At 36.5% G+C, this 21,655-nt stretch overlaps 1 protein-coding gene across 2 annotated transcripts in view; it reads right to left on the reverse strand.

Annotated features, from left to right (window-relative positions):
- The window catches only part of LOC137291876 (probable 3',5'-cyclic phosphodiesterase pde-5), a 73,898-nt gene that overhangs the window by 5,333 nt on the left and 46,910 nt on the right, over positions 1-21,655 (reverse strand). For both annotated transcript variants that reach the window (XM_067823420.1, XM_067823419.1), the window contains 10 exons: positions 20,998-21,159; positions 20,092-20,206; positions 19,488-19,627; positions 19,069-19,155; positions 11,609-11,759; positions 10,052-10,207; positions 9,379-9,429; positions 7,738-7,859; positions 2,093-2,204; positions 287-367 (listed from right to left, as the gene is read on the reverse strand). In XM_067823420.1, coding sequence (XP_067679521.1) covers positions 287-367; positions 2,093-2,204; positions 7,738-7,859; positions 9,379-9,429; positions 10,052-10,207; positions 11,609-11,759; positions 19,069-19,155; positions 19,488-19,627; positions 20,092-20,206; positions 20,998-21,159 — 1,177 coding nt within the window. The remainder of the gene's footprint in view (positions 1-286; positions 368-2,092; positions 2,205-7,737; positions 7,860-9,378; positions 9,430-10,051; positions 10,208-11,608; positions 11,760-19,068; positions 19,156-19,487; positions 19,628-20,091; positions 20,207-20,997; positions 21,160-21,655) is intronic.

Genomic DNA, 21,655 nt, shown 5'->3' on the forward strand with positions numbered 1-21,655 from the left:
ATATTACTGGAATATCACTAAAAGTGATGTAAAACCAATTTTATCACTCACTGGGACAGCCATAAATTCAAACTGTGGATCTGACCCAGTAATACAATATGACTAAAATACTACTAATGCAATGGCTGAACACTGGAGCTCACCTTCTCCAAACATAAAAATATGGCACAAATATTACAGGCATTGAATTCGTCTTCAGTCAAAAATATGGCACATATATTGCTGACATGGCTATAAATGTCCCCTCCTCATCTCAAACTCAACATGGTAATGAATTTGATCTCACCTCCAGTTGAGGCAGTTCATGTTTCTTGTCCCGATCCATCATGGCCATTGGGATCATGCCCTGTTCCTTCTCTTCATCTCCCTACAAGGTCAAAAGTCAAGGTCACCATACCGGAATCATAAAACATCATATCACATTAAATGCATAAGTGCTTTTTCTTTAAAACTTAAAAAATTTTACACCTTCAGGCTGAAAAATGTGTAAATGATAATTATGGCAATATTACAGTTTACTTTCTTAACTTAAGCAGAAAACATAGGACATTTCATGAACAAAGTTGCTAATCATAAAAAGTTTATATTAACCAATGGAAAATTACAATAATTATTACAAGAATATCCAAGCTGAATATTTATAAGTGTAAGTGTATGTTCTAGTTAAGGATATTGTTTACCTACACAATAATTATCTGCAAATATATCTCCAGGAGTAATCCTGGACAACTTGTATTGCAATCGTGAAATTCCTACTGAAGTATTGAGGACAAATAGAACACCCAGAAGATGATAGAGAGAGAGAAATAATTAGAAAACATCAAAGAAAGAAATCCAACAAAACAGCAGGCAAAAACCTGTCAGATTGGACTATATTCACGCGGAACAATAGCGTAGTAAACAATTAGCCTTGATTAACTTATCACTTGACATATTAAAGGTCTCAACTGATATTTTGTTTGTTGATGAATGCTGCAGTCAGCAATATTCCAGTTATTGAAGGGTGTAAGTAACTACAAAACCAAGTTAGTTACCTCTTATGACAAGTCTGGGCTGCTGAAGACAAATTTTAATCTGGACCGTCTTTGGTTCTCAATTAATACAGCATGTGATGATTGATTCGACTATTTCAGACTGTCTGCTGGTTGATGAAATCTCAACTTTGACAAGCTGTAATATTGATGTTTATGATTCCACACTACTGACAGCATCAATACAGCTAATAACATAATTTTTTCCCCAAGCATATCAGTTATACAATCTCTATCGTCTGTCTTCGTCTAGTTTTCTGTTTCAAAACAACTGCTTGAAAAGTGGCTGCCTTTTGATACTACTTGAGTGGAAACATCAGTTAGTGTATTAATATAGATGGTAAATAAAATATTTAGGAATTAAATAAAAAGTCCTGTTAATCATTGTGTAGTTTTGAGTTCCTAGTAAATCTGTTTATCCTGACAGTAAAAGACCTTCCCATTGAATCTGTTTATCCTGACAGTAAAAGACCTTCCCATTGAATCTGTTTATCTTGACAGTAATAGACCTTCCCTTTGAATCTGTTTATCCTGACAGTAAAAGACCTTCCCTTTGAACTTGTTTATCTTGACAGTAATATACCTTCCCATTGAATCTGTTTATCCTGACAGTAATAGACCTTCCCATTGAATCTGTTTCACCTGACAGTAAAAGACCTTCCCAGTAAATCTGTTTCACTGTAGTAAATGACCTTCCCAGTAAATCTGTCTCACTGTAGTAAATGACCTTCCAACTAAAGACCTTCTAACTGTCATTGTTGTACAAGACCTTCTGAGTTATTCTGTCTATCCTGGCATTACACGACATCCTGAGTAAGTCTGTTTCTAATTTATGGGCTAGACTTCCTCAGTAAATCTGTTCCTTCTGGATATGCAAGACGTTCCGGTTGTAAGACCTACTTGGCAAACCTGTTGTTAAATGAGTGCTGATTAATTCTTAGAAGGATTTTTTATTGTGAGGATTGTGGCTGGTGTGTACAATGTTAGTCAATAAACTGTCATAAGTCTTAGTGTGGATTAGTGGACCATGTATCCACCAATTTCAGTATAACGGTTCCTACCTGTTGCCAAAACTCTTCCATAATGACATAAACGAGGTTAAGCTGCGTATCCCACGGCTTATACATGGCACAAAGGTCACACGCAGTCATGGAAACAGTCATTAGCATATGTCTGTAGATTGAGAGAGATGTCCACATAGTCACACTAGCCACAGAGTAAGCACTAGTAAAACACCAGACTTGCCTCTACACACCTCATTTTTTATTGACTCCAGGGAGTACTACTGCATCGTGTGATACTTTCACATGAATGTGGGTTTGAATCCTGGATGCGGACACTCAACCCAACAAAAGTACCAGAATCTGTATGTTATTGAGAACGTGTAATGCCTAATTTAACACATGTTACTTTCACCACTAGTTGTAGCAAACAAACGGTTTCCAGGTGGTTTACCCTACTTACCTTGTGACAGTAAATTACAGGTATAAAAAACTAATTATTTATTAATTTTACATGTATACAGCAAAATTTTGTGAATTTTGAAAACAATACTGTAATTATTTTCACTGTATGTGTAGTGTATGTAGAGACAAGTCTGAGAGTTGATAACATATCTGAAAAAAAGTTGAATTAACACGTTACATCATACTTATTCCAGTGGACAAAACGAACACAAAATGAATAAAAAATCATCAACGGAAATGTATACACTACAATCATCTATCACCATGAGGGTCTGATCCAGGATTTTTGAGAAGGCGCATTGTACCTATATCATAAAGGGCAAGGGGTAATTTTTCCGAGGGAAATTTATTGCGGATGTGTGAGGTGGACACCCCACCTCTGGATCTGTCCCTGACCATGAATACAGCAGTACAGAATGGGTCCAGCTCAATGCACAAGCTCTGTGTGAGCTGTAGAGCTTCATGACTGACTCTGAACCATTGTGTACAGCAGATACAACAATATTGCTGGTCTCTTGACCTGAGAAGATTCATTGGTCAGGTCATCTTCAGATTGGCAATATTGCTGTTGGATGTATTCAAGGGTGATATATGAATGAAGTGTAGTGAGTTTAAATTATCACAAAGATCACAATTAGTCGATCAATGAAATTTGTTCATGGTTTTGTTAAATTTTGTCTTTTTCAAAATCATGTTCTTTGGAATAAATGAGATGCTCCTGACACAGTGCAATCCTCCATTGCTTACTACTAATTCAGACAGATACAGCTGATTTCATCTACAGAACTCATGATAACAGGCAAACACAGATAAAGAAATATCTGGCAAAACCTTATGAATGTCGTTTCAGTATGCCATTACAGAAGCATCAAGATGCTGCATCAAAAGACTTTTGAAAAGAAAATAACAATAGAATAAATACCCCAAAGTGGGTCAAAATATGTTCAAAAGAAAATCCAGAAATTGAACAGGAATTGAATAAACAAAGAACACTAGTGTTGATACTTAAAATTATGTGGAGTGCAAATACATTAAAAAGTTCAGGTGAATTTGCAATGTTTATTTTCAATTAAAATAGTTATAATTAAAAAAAATAATAAAAACACTAGACAAAGACCAAATGTAAAGCTAACCAGCATATTCAGAAACGCAGTGAAAAACACTAAAACCAAAGTGCACAATACAAAAAACAAAGCAAAACCTCATGCATGAATACGCCCTCTAACAGTTTTCCTAGGACTGTTGGTGAGCACTGCTAATGTATCTGCCATGCATACACAGGCTGAATACAATCAGCCAACACAGGCAAGACATCTTCACATTCTGCTGAAGTCACCTGTGCATAAAACTCCTCATAAATGACCTTGACCGTTTCCGCCTGAACCTCCCATGGCTTTGTCATTGCACAAAGGTCACACGATGTCATGGCAATGTCACGTAACACCCGCCTAGCAAGTCAGGGAAAATTGAAAATAATAATTGAAATTTAAGAGAACTGTTTAGTAGACTGCATGGCATTAAGACGTTCTCATCAGAGATTCTGGAAACTGATTACTTGTGGGTTTATAAAAATACTACTGATGTGAAGTTGTCATAAAATTCTGCTTTAAGACTGAGTCACATTCTAGTCATATGGACAGGAAATTGACATTCCCAAGAAAATTATTGGCACAGTTTTATTTTCACATCATAAAAGGGTCACATGGTACGAATGATGGATTCAGTACGTTTTTTGTCACATTCCTGTTGAAACTCACTGGAACTGTGACACGTTTCTCAGACACATTTCTCAGATCATAACCTTAAGTCATTGTATCCTTGACAAAAGTGTCTTTAAAACTGTAAAGAAATACTTACAATGTCTAAAGCAACTTCTACTCCATGATATCTCCAATAGTGAACATAATGAATGAGTTTGGTTTCATTGCACTTGTTTAACGATTCCCGTTATATCAGGACATGTCAGCTTAATTTGTCTTATGTCATGCAAATCAGATGTGTACCCCTTCTTGTGAAACCCTTGAGCACAGCTATGGGCAATGGATCTTGGTGTGCCCGAGGGAGGTATTTCACACAGAATTACGGCACAACAGACAACTGGGCTGAGTGTGATTCCTTGAATGAAATGAATGAATTCCCATACCCAGTCTCCTACATACCTGCTACATTTAAGGAAATGAAAGGATATACAAGATATAAATGAAAATAACTATTCCTACAAAACCAAAAAATAAAAAACATGGCTAAGTTCAAATTGTTATCCTGCATTCCATATTTTGAGACTTTATTTTGTTTTGCTTGTTTGTATCACAACCAGGTATTGTGTGTTTACTTTAAAAAGGAACATCTTCCTGAAAGAAAATATACCAATCTATGTGCTTCTTTCAAAATAGCCAAAAATGGTAAGGACAAAAGAAAAAACAAAAAGCTGATGTCATGTGACAACAAAAGAGATGTGTTCAAAAATCCACCCTTCAAAATGAATACATATCAAAATATATAACTAAAAACGAAATGTGAAAAAAATCATGAAAGCAAATTCAAAGTCTAAACCCCCTTTCAGCTTGTTTGTTATCCTGTGATACTGGGTGGGTGAGTGAGTGGGTTGCAATGTCTACTCAGGTCCTGTGTCCAGACACAAACTTCAAGGTGACAATTATCCACTATCCGAATAAACAAAGTAACAAAAAGCTTGCCGTCCAAAGGTTCTGCAGGAGAAACATATTTTTCCACCTTGCAGTGAAACGCTGTCCAAAACATCAACACCATCTGCTTTCCATGGGTTCTGCAGATGGGTGTTTTCTGTTCAGTGGAATGTTGTCCATTACCCACTGGTCACTAGGCAATTGATCCAAATATTGTGTACTGACTCCATGCTCTGATGACCATACTTTGGTTGACATTAAGGTCATTTGCATTGTGAGGAGCCAGTTTCAATCATGACTATGCGTCTGCCTAATTCTTCCATCATATAACATCTTTGACACAGAGGTGGCATAAAGGGCATTTCCTGGATGCATCCCTCAGTATTGTATATTGTCATGCTCTCTGATAGTGATGTGTAATGATTCTTTCACAATATATGCAGAGATTGGCTTGCAAGTACATCATGACTCTGACTGCTTACATTTCCTCATGGAGTTCTCAGTCATGGAAACTGAGATCCTGTAAGGGCTAACCAATCTTTGTGTACTTGATGGGCGAATTTTTCTGTCATCAAAGTGAGTGAATTTAGTTCTAATCTGCACTCAGCAATATTCCAGCTATATGGCAGCAGTCTCTAAATATAGAGTCTCGACCAGACAATCAAGTGATCAACAGCACAAGCATTGATCTGCGGAACTGGGAACTGATAATGTGTCAACTAAGTCAGCAAGCCTGACCACCCGATCCTCTTAGTCACCTCTTACAACTAGCTGAGTTGCCTTCTGTGGCAAGGATGGGTTGCTGAAGACCTTTTCTACAAACGGATCTTTACAGGTCTTGATCCTTATCAAACGCATAAAACTGGAATACATAGTGATATCAAGCATAGTTAACAAAACAATATAAATGTAACATACACTATGTTTAGGATCATGCTTTCCTTGTACATTTGTTGGGTTAAGACCCATCCGGGATTTGAACCCACAACCTCAGAGTCAGGCACTTGATTGCCAGCACACTAAGTCAGCCATCTAACCAGCTCAGCCGCTGTGACTTTCAAGAAAGTGTAATCCCAAATAGCACATATATTACATCAGACCACTTTCTAAATGACACTGTGTAATCAGTATATAAATTATTTGAAAAGTGTATTTAAGTCTATGACAAAAATTGTTTAAACATTTAGAGTTTGTTAACAGTAACAAACAGGACCATGATATTAGAAAAAGCACACTGAGTCTTAGTTTAAGGGGCAGACATACTAGTGATTTGATTGTGATGACATGGTGACAAAGTTAAGTACTGAAATGCAATTTCTTATCCCATACCATCATGATCAAAGTGATATCGCCAGTAGAACACAAATTGCAAGATAAATTGCTCAGCATGTAATGTTACATCTGACACACAGACCTTTTTCTACAAAACAAAGATATTCCCTTTTTTTTTGATCATGAGAACCCTTTCATATATCCTCTAAACATTAAGTACTGCCATCAGAATATACTTAAAACTTATACCTACCATCAGCACCCACAGATTTCATCTATACATTGCATACAATGCACATTATGTCATTGTTACACTATACATTTAAACAAAAACTCACTCAAAACAATCTACCTTTAGATGCCAGACATTATGGATAAAGTAAGTATAAATATTATGAAAAATCATAATTTTTGATGCAAAGCAAACAATGGAGAGACTGCACAACAACATACTAAATGCCATGAACAAATATATTAAAATACAATTTCGAACACAATGCACCTTTAAGTATAAGCTATAAACAAGAATATATGCTTATTACCCATACAATTACCACGACTGCCAGTAGATAATTATGAGTATCGAATTACCAAAATGACATATCAGCATGCATTTACTGCATCTACTTTCAATATATATACTCTTCAAAAAAAGTAAGGGAACCTGAACTTTGAAGTTTGGTAGAAAGAAAACCCATTGAGGAACGTTACAATGACGTTCATCTTGTCTATGCAGCATCATTTCATGTTATCACCAGATGCAAACACAAATGAATACGAAGCATGTGCACAATGTGGGAGCCTCCTACACATGCATGGGGTGTCTTTATGAAACCTGACACTTTCCAGGCAGGTCGATAAATCACTGTAGACAATTTTTTCCAATACTTTACTTGCATCTGTGCATGGTCAGGATTTTCAGGGTCAGATTACACACTACTGACTGAAAACTGTAAACCTGAAATTTTCATGTCATAGTCCAGTAACCTAACAAAGGGGATAACTGAACGAACAGCTTTGCTTTGAATGAAATCCATGTGGTGATGCATTCTCAAAACATCCATTATTATTGTATCAACATTGATTCAATCCCATATCTCTCCCAATTTTGACCATTGTACACTGAAAGAAAATACAGTTTGCCTAATTTGAAGAGTATATATATCTGTATACATGTTTGAGTGCATACATATGTATACATTAGACAGCAATAAACTGCAGAAAAAAAGAGAAAATACCAGAATAATTATACAAAAGTATTCTGTATCAACCGGTTGCTGTCATAATAAATCGCCATGTTGCCGTGCCAGTTTGTGAGTTTACCTGTGTTCTTGTATGTCCCAGGAAAAGTCCTTCCTTTCCACGATGTCCTTTAACTTGGCTCTGTTGCCAAAGAAGAGTGCTAGGTCTGTAGCAAGAATACAGTGCCTGATGTCTCCAAGAACCTGGAATGGCAGCATGAATATTGGCTGAAACATCCCTTGTTACACCTACACCAAATATTAGTAACTTCTAAATTCTAAGCTTTATAAAATTTGCAAAATCGCTATTCTCTCTGCAGCACAGCTAAATTACATTTTACTCCATGTTCCATGCAGCTTGACTAAATTAATAAATTCTCCATGTTACATGATCAAATCAAAATGTTTTGTTCAACGTAGCACAGCTAAATTAATAAATTCTTATTCTTTGCTGCATGGCAGCTAAATTATCTAACTCTCCATGTTTCATGCATCACACCTAAATTATTGAATTACTAAATTCTCCCTTTGTGTTTGCTATATGTTGGAAAGATGAAGGGTCCATTCCTACAGTGCGAATCTCACTCACTCTCACACAGACTGACACACACAGACAGACACACACACAAACACAGTTTCTCAGAGCGGCGAGACATGATAGCCTAGTGGTTAAATCGTTCACTTGTCACAACAAAGACCAAGGTTCAATTTCTCACACAGGTACAATGTGCGAAGCCTATTTCTGGTGTCCCCTGCTACAGTATGAGGGCATATATAAAAGTAGTGAGTCTCTATTCTTGATGTCCAATGTTTGTAAAGTTTCCATATTATTGTGAAGGGGTCATTAGCAAAGTTTCACATTTATGGGTAATGTGATTCACGAGATATGAGCCATCACAACACGTTGGGGTATAATATTTATCAAATAATTTCAGAAAATGAAAACGATATGTGATTTGGTACCTCTTGGATAATGGTATGACCTCAGATAATATTATCCAAAATATTTTCAGAGTGGTATCGAATGTATTCCTATCATAATCAACAGCCAAACATTTGGACTGCTTTATTTAGATTTAGACAAGGGCTGTTTCGTAAAGACACCCTGACTTTGATCTTTCACAATAATGTGTCAACATGTTCAAGCTCTCACTGTTTACAATATGTTGGGAGCTGACACCTGTGCAACCATTCGGTATTAAGCTTTAATCCTTGGTACCATGTGTGAAAAGTGAAAACAGTAAAATCAGTTATGACCTTATGATGAAGTCATCTGGAAGGCGTGGGTAATATCTCCAAAACGAGCTCTTCCAGTAAACATGAAGAGTGGAGTCAAGTTAACAAGTGATTGTAGTTTCAAACTGCTTTCTTATTCACTTTATTATATAATTTTGATTTTAATGGACTTCTGCGTACCTCAAACACCCAAAATATTTTTTCGCATATTTTGTTTTCTGAAGTTTGTGATGAATTTCAGATTTTGCATTTTTGGGGGGTACCAAGATAAAAAGTCAAACTAAATGGGGATGATGAGGCTGGTACATTGCAAACCAATTTGCTTGAGGTTCACAGATACTATGCAGCAAAATAAAACATAAGAACAGAACAGCTGAATTTATATCACTGTCAATGTGAGGCTCACTACTTTTTGATATCCCCTTGTATAGCTGGGATATTTGTAACAAACTTCACCCCCTCACTCACTTCTCCCTAGCAACCTTACCTTCTTGTACTCTTCTGAGGAAAGGTGCTTGAAGATGTTGTGACCTTCATGCTGCAACAGTTCAACTCCAGTGTTACAGTCAAACACAAAATGACACAACTGACTGACCATGCAGGATGATACAGAGTATTATATATGAGTGGCCATGTCATACTAAATTTATAACACGAGTGCCTGAATTATGGGATTTCATGAGCTAAACATAGTATTATATCGGCAGAAATATAATATTTTGTTTATTACTGAAGTCAAATTGAGGAAAATATGCCCAAATCTACTTTTGGTTTACAGCAATATGTAAAGTGGCCTTCACACAGCAAACTAAAAGTTGTCAAACTCGCATTTTCACATGTCAAACACGTCAAACCTTCATGTCATTTGCGCACCATGTCTCTATCGGTGCACTTCACCAGATGACCAAGTCATCATGTGACAATGTATTTGGCTGCAATTGGTTGTTTCTAAACAACATGAGTCTGTCAATGCTTCACATGTCAAATTCAAGTTTGACAACACTGAAAGTGTTGATGCATTAAGATTATTCAGTGGGCTGTACAAAATATTTGCCCAACCATGGTGTACAAGTTCTCACTCCTGAACCAGTGAAATGCTGATATCCTAATGTAATGTAAGATAACAAAGACTTAATCATGTTGTTCTATGAGAGCACTACCTGCAGTATTGCAACTGTTTGGTTGAAATGATGATGTTCCATGGTAGAGGTGGAGTAGATTGCAGCCAGAGGAGATGCACTCTTCACCATGAAGGCATTAGTCTTCCCACGATGATCCAAGTCATGACACAGACATGCCACGAACAGTGCAAGGCTCTGAAATATGCAGCAGATAACATAACAGACATGGGAATTTGTTGTTAATATGAAAAGGAATGTTACCAGACAATTGATTACAGCAATGACATACCACAGTCTGATGTTGAACAGGAAAGAATCTTGCCTTTATTGAAACTGATACCAGATGATGGGGACATTTTGTCATACAGTAAGGTCAACATGTGTCACACTGAAATCAGATGACTGGCCTTGCTCTTCTGGCAGAGCAGCACCTGTACACAGGAATATGAAAGGAATACCTAATGGACCTAAGCAGAGAAACCTCTTGTTCTGCCCTTCCAGCTCAGTAGTTGTAATACACATCCAGGGAGAAGAGGTTTGAAACTGACTGGAATCATCTAATCCTGTCCTACCACCATGTTGGAATAGCTGTGACACATGTTATCATAATATCATAGCGTCTAATTCAGGACAGCCATCACCCAAATGTTTCTTAAGACCCAAAACTATGTTGCCAAGCCATGCTGGGCATAATTATAATTATTCATACAGCACTAATCTGCACTCTTAATCATTATCATTAGTGTTGTGTACATTGTCTTGTCACCCACATTACCACTCTATCACTTTCATTAATTACTGTATGTGTCCCACTTGGCTGTGTCTGCCATCACATCAACTGTACAAGGAACTGCTATTGTTTCTTTCCCTGTCCATTGTTAACTCTAACTCTGTCCTATCTTGTTTATAAGTACATACATATTCATATTTATACTGTCAAGCAGTCTGGTATTCTGACTGTATGTGAAGGGGCTAGTGTTGGGAATACTGGTTGAAATCTCATAATTGATGATTGCTTCATTACCAACAAACAATCATTAAAAATAAATTGGTTTAGTGTCATTTTCAAATTTTCCTATCCAGGTTGTTACTGCAGATATGTATAACATGATGCAACTTGTCACTTTACAGTACTGACTAATATATCCCGAACAAAAGAGTTCCTGAATCTTTAAGAAATATTGAATCATGACTTTTCAGTTAGTGAAGTGAGTTTTCTAAGAAATAAACACATTTTTAAAGTCCCTGGCAACTTGGAAGATATGTTCCATCATCAAGTGTTTCAAACATTAAAACAGAAATTTCAAAGTTGTTTGTGTTCGATTATGAAAAAACATGATCAACTGCTTGGTTGTTTGGTCAATTGGACCAATCTTTGATTTCAATTTATCGGAACACCACTAGTAGATACAATCACAAGCAGGATTATGCTGCTCGTAGGAAACTCCGGTCTAAAAAAGTTTGAACTCAACCTATTTCTTCATCCTTGTCAACATATTGTATATTCATCTAAATTCCAAGCTCGTCCCCTGCCAACCATATCAATGCACGGACAAACCCACTGAGTATATGAGGAAAGGTGCTGAAACTACTGACCTCAAGTGGAGTGAACTGATGGTCTGCCCGCTTGATGACCGTATACATAGAGTGAGCCACAGAGAATGCATGAACCCAGTTATGGTAGGGTACATTGCGGTAGTTCTTCCGCACAGTCAGAGTGAATCGAATCAGAGCATCGGTGTCAAACCTGAAACAATTTGAATTATTTTTAAAAAAGTCTATGCCAAAATATCTAAAAAAATTTTTTTTAAAAAACCAACAATGTATTACAATGATTACAATGTATGAAAATGATAACATGTAGAATTCTTTAAAGCGCCGAACTCCACACGATGTACAGTGCTAACAATGAATAAAGCAATGATGAAATCTCTTTTACATCCAAACAGGATAAGAACTAGACATCTTTCTCATATAGTTATGCTGGATTTTTTCATCAGAATCATATAGGCTCAACACCAAGGATACCAGTGAATACAGAAACGTAGTACTCTTTTCAAAAGGCAAAGGCGCCAACAAATGGAGTTAATATTCTCGACAAATACATTGTAAGTAACTGCAAAGAATGATTTAAGATATTTATTTCAGTTTCAGGAAAGCAACACAATGTTGTGCTCATGTTCCCTTAGTGTTCGTTTTTAAAGACACCACACATTGCAAGGAAACAAAACTGAAAGCATGTGATGGAAAGCATTTTAAGGTGAAAAATGAAAAAAATTATAACATTTTAACAGACTTATTTTATTAATTTCCAAAATTGTATTCAAATGCTGGTCCACACTCAAGTCAGTTTAGAAGTATTTTCTGCTGGTGATAAAAAGTCATACAAAAGGGAAGCATTTGTATTTCTATATGTCATACCTGACATTCTAATGTATCTGCCATCCTCTAATTTCACAAAAAATGTGACATATAATTAAAATTTAACATATCACTCTTCATTTCCTTACTATAGATAGATGTTAAATTGTTTCAGTAATCCATATATACTTAAATGAAGGTCACGGAAGTAAGAACAGTCGTCTATAAATACTCTGCAATTTTCTGTGTACAATTTACCAGCTTTTCAAATTTCTTCAGGCAAATACATACATATTCATAAAGTTTTACTGAGAAATCTATTCATCAAGCAACATGTTCAATAAAGCTGAAGGCCAAGTTATTACAAAAGATGTCCAAAGGATGAACCACTTGATATTCTCTTTGAGTGTTGGAAGGAAATAACAATTTCTTCTGACAAAAATATTTTCCTCTAGACAATACTTAAAAAGTATCTTGTATCTTGAAATGAAGTTGGATAAGAGCAAAAAGATCCATAAAATATATCTCTCATCTTTTGTTACAATGCAAATGATTGGATGCATTGAATCAGTTGCTGGACTTCAGTAAATCAGATCTCTCCAAGAATAACAAATGGTCTGCCCCCATATACATCTAATGCACTAAGGAGATAGTTCTACAAGCTTGCTCTAAGGACATTAGTTCTATAAGCTCTGATGACAGTTTGCTCTAAGGACATTAGTTCTATACTGATGACAGTTTGCTCTAAGGACATTAGTTCTATAAGCTCTGATGACAGTTTGCTCTAAGGACATTAGTTCTATAAGCTCTGATGACAGTTTGCTCTAAGGACATTAGTTCTATAAGCTCTGATGACAGTTTGCTCTAAGGACATTAGTTCTATAAGCTCTGATGACAGTTTGCTCTAAGGACATTAGTTCTATAAGCTCTGATGACAGTTTGCTCTAAGGACATTAGTTCTATAAGCTCTGATGACAGTTTGCTCTAAGGACATTAGTTCTATACTGATGACAGTTTGCTCTAAGGACATTAGTTCTATAAGCTCTGATGACAGTTTGCTCTAAGGACATTAGTTCTATACTGATGACAGTTTGCTCTAAGGACATTAGTTCTATAAGCTCTGATGACAGTTTGCTCTAAGGACATTAGTTCTATAAGCTCTGATGACAGTTTGCTCTAAGGACATTAGTTCTATAAGCTCTGATGACAGTTTGCTCTAAGGACATTAGTTCTATACTGATGACAGTTTGCTCTAAGGACATTAGTTCTATAAGCTCTGATGACAGTTTGCTCTAAGGACATTAGTTCTATAAGCTCTGATGACAGTTTGCTCTAAGGACATTAGTTCTATAAGCTCTGATGACAGTTTGCTCTAAGGACATTAGTTCTATAAGCTCTGATGACAGTTTGCTCTAAGGACATTAGTTCTATAAGCTCTGATGACAGTTTGCTCTAAGGACATTAGTTCTATAAGCTCTGATGACAGTTTGCTCTAAGGACATTAGTTCTATAAGCTCTGATGACAGTTTGCTCTAAGGACATTAGTTCTATAAGCTCTGATGACAGTTTGCTCTAAGGACATTAGTTCTATAAGCTCTGATGACAGTTTGCTCTAAGGACATTAGTTCTATAAGCTCTGATGACAGTTTGCTCTAAGGACATTAGTTCTATAAGCTCTGATGACAGTTTGCTCTAAGGACATTAGTTCTATAAGCTCTGATGACAGTTTGCTCTAAGGACATTAGTTCTATAAGCTCTGATGACAGTTTGCTCTAAGGACATTAGTTCTATACTGATGACAGTTTGCTCTAAGGACATTAGTTCTATAAGCTCTGATGACAGTTTGCTCTAAGGACATTAGTTCTATACTGATGACAGTTTGCTCTAAGGACATTAGTTCTATAAGCTCTGATGACAGTTTGCTCTAAGGACATTAGTTCTATAAGCTCTGATGACAGTTTGCTCTAAGGACATTAGTTCTATAAGCTCTGATGACAGTTTGCTCTAAGGACATTAGTTCTATAAGCTCTGATGACAGTTTGCTCTAAGGACATTAGTTCTATACTGATGACAGTTTGCTCTAAGGACATTAGTTCTATAAGCTCTGATGACAGTTTGCTCTAAGGACATTAGTTCTATACTGATGACAGCTTGCTCTAAGGACATTAGTTCTATAAGCTCTGATGACAGTTTGCTCTAAGGACATTAGTTCTATAAGCTCTGATGACAGTTTGCTCTAAGGACATTAGTTCTATAAGCTCTGATGACAGTTTGCTCTAAGGACATTAGTTCTATAAGCTCTGATGACAGTTTGCTCTAAGGACATTAGTTCTATAAGCTCTGATGACAGTTTGCTCTAAGGACATTAGTTCTATAAGCTCTGATGACAGTTTGCTCTAAGGACATTAGTTCTATAAGCTCTGATGACAGTTTGCTCTAAGCAAATACATGACATATATCATCACTACACTATCAACATCGGGGGGCTTGAGTGGATTCTTTTACCGCCAATACTTGAATTTTTTAAATTTAAAGATTCATTTGCTAAAAACACAAGAATAAGAATCCATAAATACTGAAAATACTTTTAAAGCCAATCTGTAATGGTTGGGTTAAATTTAACAGTGTAGATAATAATATGTAACCATGAAAGCATATCTGCATTTGGAGAGAATTGCTTACATTATGCAAAATAGAACCTTCTACAAGTACAAAATCATTGTAAATCACATTATATGGTGGAAGAAAAAGCAGTGACTTGTAAACAGATGACAATGAACAATACTGAAAGACAGTGATAGCTACAGTCAAACTGTATTTTTCTTGACAAAAACAACAGGGCTATGATGAATGCTACCTGGCATATTTTTTTGTAAAAGTCTTCAGTATAAAGTAAACATCACCCAAATTACTCATGATCTAAAAATGATTTTATTCATTTATATTCACTTTGTGAACAATTCACTTGCAGGTTTCTATAACTTTTCTGTATTGTTTGTTTGTTATTTAACGCGACTGCAAGCAATATTCTGTAAATAACAAATAAATGTTTTCAAATGCTAGATAAATCCCTGAATATGCCTGAAAGTAGGAACATAATATATATTTTAGTGATACTTCATCACTTCCTGCATAAACAAATATCCAATTGTGGTTCAATCGTAAATGTAGTATGACACAAAGATAAAAATCTACTATGACCAATGACAGTATAAACTTAATGTAGTAACCATACTGCTACACATATATCTATCATAAGGCACAAAGCATAGAGGAAAAACAAAAGTGTTGTATCTATATGCAAAGGATTAAGGAATTTCCAGAAAGAAAGTTGGTTACGAAAAACAATGACAACAATGATCCAGCATGATGACGTATTGCTTCCAACTTCCTGTTAATCACTGAACATATAGGTGAATTTAGATCCAGTACCTTGAATGATTGCTTTGTTATACAAAGAATCAAAGACAATCAGTCAGCAGTACCTTTATCAATATGCTTATTCACATCACAAGAAACTCACCCTCCCATTCACTCATCCTGTGAATCACTCACCCACCCACCCAACCACTCACCCACCCACTCACCCAACCATCCAACCACTCACCCAACCACCCAACCACTCACTCACCCACCCACTCACTCACCCATTCACCTACAAATGCCATCCACTCGCTTCTTCACCACCTGTGTCATTAACTGGTCCCCGATGCAATGCAATAGCTTATGGTGGCAAATATATGTTACATGCTTCAGAAGCAAACAATACAAAATACACCTTAATGTGACTCACCCACCCACTCACTCATCCAACCACTCACTCACCCATCCACCCACAAATGCCATCCACTCCCTTCTTCACCATCTATGTCATTAACTGGTCCCCGATGCAATGCAATAGCTTATGGTGGCAAATATATGTTACATGCTTCAGAAGCAAACAATACAAAATACACCTTAATGTGACTCACCCACCCACTCACTCATCCAACCACTCACTCACCCATCCACCCACAAATGCCATCCACTCCCTTCTTCACCATCTATGTCATTAACTGGTCCCCGATGCAATGCAATAACTTATGGTGACATACATTTTACATGCTTCAGAAGCAAACAATACAAAGTACACCTTAATGTGACTTCATTTACTGAAAGCAATATGTACATGAATCAGAGCTGTACACTGCTTATCAGAGTGTTATTATTAATTTCCTTGGTCTTTTTTCCTTCTTTCCCTTCTTTCTGGAACTTCCTATCATGTTAGGGCAAGAAGCAGCTGAAAGACTAAGCTGAAATATAATTGATTGCTGAATTCTCTTTGAGCAAACAAATTTATTACTATGTTGTGAATTTCTTATTGACTAAGTATTATTTATGAATTTTAAAACTTATTTAAATAAAAGCAGGGAGGGCTAGCTAATGGGGAAAATGAATTCAGAGTATAAGTACTGATTTAGCATAGATTCTCAGATGCTAGACTTTTTTAAACTTTAGATGTGGACCAACTATCAATACAATTCAGTTTTGGAAAAAAGAAGAAAAAGCTCTTGATGAAAACATTCTAAAACATTGACATATGAGGAGAAAACATCATTCCATAATTAGAAAATGTGTGAATGTAACAAGCACTACACCTAACTTCAACCTTGACGGAAGGGAGGTAATCCAACATAAAAGGGAGAGTATTCATTACCACTGCTTCAAGCCCTTTTGTTAGTTGGTACAGTCGATAGCTACCAGCATCCTCAAACCCCAGATGTAAGTTTTCCACAACCCATTCCACAGGAGCACACACTGAGTGTCAATTTCAGTCACTGTATAATGCCAGCAATACTCAATAAAATCAAATGTTTAACAGTCACAGAGAAAAGGGGAATAACTCCTGCATGAAATGTCCACTCAACAGAAACATTTAAAGTATATAAACTGCTGGCTAAAGAAAAGCATACAATTTTAAAAGTTGAAATAAAAAGGAAATGATTTTTCAATCATGATAAGTTGTTTACAGGTGTGTTTTGGACCATATGTCCACAGTATTTAGGAATCTTATTTTGGGCAATAGTTGTAAGTTTTTGAGCCAAACTAAATCGTCTAGTGTATATCTTGTTTGCTGGGTGCTTATGTTCAGCAAAAAGATGCAACTTTGTAGACATAGTAACTGACGAATGTTCGGCAACTTACTCCATTGGAAGTCCCTTCACTGACATGACATCTATGAATACAGCCATGTTCACAATAATTCCTATACTTGTGCCCAACCCTTTTGTTGTTTGGACAGAAAATATGTTTAAACAATTTCCGTTCAAGTGATGTAGATCATCCCGAGTCAGTGGGTGAAGGTTACACAAAGCTGTACCCTATATGAATCAGGGTTATGGATACTTTTCACCTGAGTTTCAAGGATGAGCCAACATATAAAATTTGCAAAAAGCCTAGATGTGGTAAAAACAAACAAACATACACTGGTCTTATATTCTAGAGTAAAAGTAATGAAGTAAAAAGACTTAAAAGATAAGAAATATATCATATATAGACTTGATGACATCAGATACCTTTGATCACTGACAGAACTGAAAGACAAAGGTTGTGTGGACCAATATTATGATGCAAATATAGCAAGGCTGTATGAATCAATTAATGGCCTCCATGGTTGATCGAGCCTGTGCCTGAAGAGTGGAAGTTCAGTGGTTAGATCTTGTAGATGGTAATGTTTGCTACAATGCCTGGTGCTAAGCAGCAACGGGATAAAACTGGTTGGCTTGGAGTTACTATAATGTACCTGAGTGGGGACAATATGGTACCTCAGTGAGCCATGGTCCAGATCTGCAAAGTTTTCTTAACATTATGACTTGTCGTAACTCTATACTTTATTACAAATGTCATAGCACTAGAAACATTTTGTGGATTGGGACCACACGATCTAAAACCAATGCAAGTCATAACCAGTTCAAGTCAAACCCACATACACCCACTGTCATGTTAGTGAAACATTTTTGAGTATGATGTTAAACGCTACAGTCTGCTTCTTTCCATTTGAGACTGATGATTTGCTCACAAAGTAAAAATATGTTTTTACTTGTAAAAACAGATGTCTCCCCCTTCCCCCAATTCAGCGTTGAGACCTCAAATAATTCACTGGATTCCTTCATTTTCAAAATCATTAAGCATTAAAATACAAATTAATGATAGTATTTTATCATATTTGTAAAGTCTTCATTTTAAAGGTTCACGTTCACTTGAACTTAATTGCTTATCAACAAATCAACTCCACAGACATATTTTACAAAACATTCTGAATTCTAAATGCGTCTATTTCAAAATGCATGAATGAACCTGTTGTTTTTCAGACACAGAGGTGCCTCTCGTCAATAATCAAGGTGATCTAGTACGTGGTTGATGCTCTTTAGCTTTTAACATTACTAATACTTGGTATTAAGTATACAAAATTTGGTGAAGATGGGTGAACACTCTTTCATGACTAACTGTTTCCTTACCTATTTTTCTATTTAATTAGATCCCCAATGATCAACTCAACCATTGTAGAGATTGTATAGTGATACACAGAACTTATATAGAAAGAAAAGTCTGCAAGGACTAGTTTCACAAGTCTAACATTAGATCTGTTGAGTGAGAAAGGTCACACGCACTACTGTCTCCAAAATGTTAGCTGAAAATCTCCCAGGAATGCTTACCTCATTGTGCCAAACAGATCCTTGAACATGTAGAGAACATACACCGGTTTCTCGTCATTGTCCACACCCCAAGGGGAATAGGTATAACTGAAAAAAGAATTGTTTGCCATTCATAATACTGGGAAGATTACTGACAGTGGCTGTATATCTTTTCATACATGTTTGGAATTAAATGTGATCTTCACATGATTTGTCGGCTTAATTCTGTACCATCTGTAGACAGAAGATATGAAAAATGAAGTTTTCATCATAGTTTCAATCATATTGTGTTCCAGTATCTGTCCTAGTGCGTCCCAGCATTCATCCCAGTATGCCCGAGTGACTGTCTGTTATTTGTCTCAAAGTGGTATCAGCCCTCACAGGAGCGCATCCCTCTGAATGTTAACTAACTGAAACTTCAGCGTTATTCAGGAGTTCACCTTGTGATTGCATGCATATCATGAGGTACTTTTCTGGAGCGGATTGCCCATATTTCCTCCTCGGAACACTGACTATGGTAGGACAACACCTCGAGTGCCACCCTGTACTTCTGTTCTGAACGACGAATCTTCTCATACAGCTGTTAACATGAATATTGTCATGAGTAGAGCAGTAATATCGCCCAATAGAAATGATTTTGTTCTGTAATGTAAAGAAAACATTATAATACTATATTTATTTATTATATTATTATTATTATTATATATAATTAAAACAAATATAATATTTAGATGTCTATAAATCTATTCTAACTTGAAGTAGCATTTTGATATCCTGGCCCTAAACTTTTGAAGCTCTCTTAGCGCTAAGATAGTCCCAAGTTAATGTCAATGTATGGCAAATTTAGGCCCAGGATCTTTCTTTCAACTGCTCTTTCTCTACTTTCCCACCCTTGTTCTGCTTGGTCTCTTCTCTCTTTCTCCACTTTCAAATTCTTTCTTAAGCTACCAACACTGTACTGTAATTTTTTGCCTATTTCATTAAATGACATTTTTTCCAGACTTTCTCGAACACTCTTCCCCAGTGTCCTACTCCAACCTCTACCTTTGCATGATGCAATGCCAGCCCACAGTATATAGCAAAGGTTTCAAAGGCTTCCTCGTCTGCCCTTGTGAAGGGCCCACTCATCTTGTTGACCATCTGAACCACTCCGATGATGCTGAAACACACATCCCATGTCACTTACTCAGGCCCTTATTCTCGAAACAGTTGTAGCCCTTAGAATTCTTAACTTTGGTCATAGCAAGTGTGTTAAGAATGGCCTTAAGACATTTGTAGCCCTATGACTGCTTTGAGTTAACCAGGTAACTCAGGTATTCGAAATAAAGAAGATAACTGTGAAGTATGACACAAACTACCCATCAAACATTTTAGACTTGCTAGTGTGAAGGTAACCACTTACTTCAGTTGACTGTTCTAAACTTGATTTTGAAAAATACTCTCTACAGTGTTTCAAGGTACTGTTTACACATGAACTGATGTACTGAAAAACAAATTTGTAATGTTGAAAAGTTATAATCACAAATTTAATCAAGTATGAAACTCTGTGAAAATTGGCAAATTCTTAATAAAACTTTCACGTGCATGATATTTGCACATTCTTTTCAGAAATTTGATGCATGATCCGCATGCAATTCATCAACATAAAGTTTGCTGTTGGTTCCCTCAAGTTGGGGTAGAAGTTCATCTCTTTGATGTAACCATGTATATATGTAACATATAGTGAGTGTTTTAAGTGAGTCTAAACTTTTGATGGGTAGTGTATCGTGATATGACACCAAATTCAATACCTGTCGAATATATCTATTATTAATTGAAGAAATGTATAATATATATCTACAGGCATTAAAATGGTTACTGCCTGTACAATGAAACACGTGTAATGATACAAAGAGAGATGGTAAATGCCCTGTATTCTTCACTTCTGTGGCACTGACATGAAAGACTTACCTCCCCCTGATGTAGATAGGCATACACAGTATGCTCTTGGTCCTGTAGCCAGTCTGGAGGTCTACGTCCCGGTTAAATCGGACATCTCCATAGGCATCCTGGATATTGAGAACCTCCCCAGTGGTGGCGACGTGGCCAGCCACGCCTTTGTCCATGGGGAATCTACATGCAGTAATAAATAGCAGATGAAAACTTTGTACACTCCCAGACCAATCAATATATTTGGTGAGCATTTTTCTTGAAAAGGATGAAAGGCTAGAGTAATGCAGTTCTTGAGACATTTGCTACTTAGATGAAATCCACAAGCATATGATACAAACTGATCCATGTCCAGAATTAGGTCTCACTGGGGTTATAATCTCATGATGCCTAGGCAGGGGTGTAACTTTATACACAGGAAACTGGAGCAGCTTTAAAGACTGTTCCTTCTGGAACAATCAGTGACAAACCTCAGCGTGTGCTATACATGACATAATGTTTTTTCTGCTGCTTAAAAATAGTTTCTACAGCATGTTTCTTCTGCACAATTCCTTGAACAGTATCAAGTCTGCTATTCAGGGTGAGGGAAAACCCAAAATGACATCTCATCAGTATGGGCAACCAATATTCTGGAGGGATTTTATCCTGAAGAAGCAGATCCTTGAACCACAATGGGAGA

The sequence above is a fragment of the Haliotis asinina genome, chromosome 7 (genome assembly GCF_037392515.1).
Source record: "Haliotis asinina isolate JCU_RB_2024 chromosome 7, JCU_Hal_asi_v2, whole genome shotgun sequence".
Lineage (NCBI taxonomy): Eukaryota > Metazoa > Mollusca > Gastropoda > Lepetellida > Haliotidae > Haliotis > Haliotis asinina.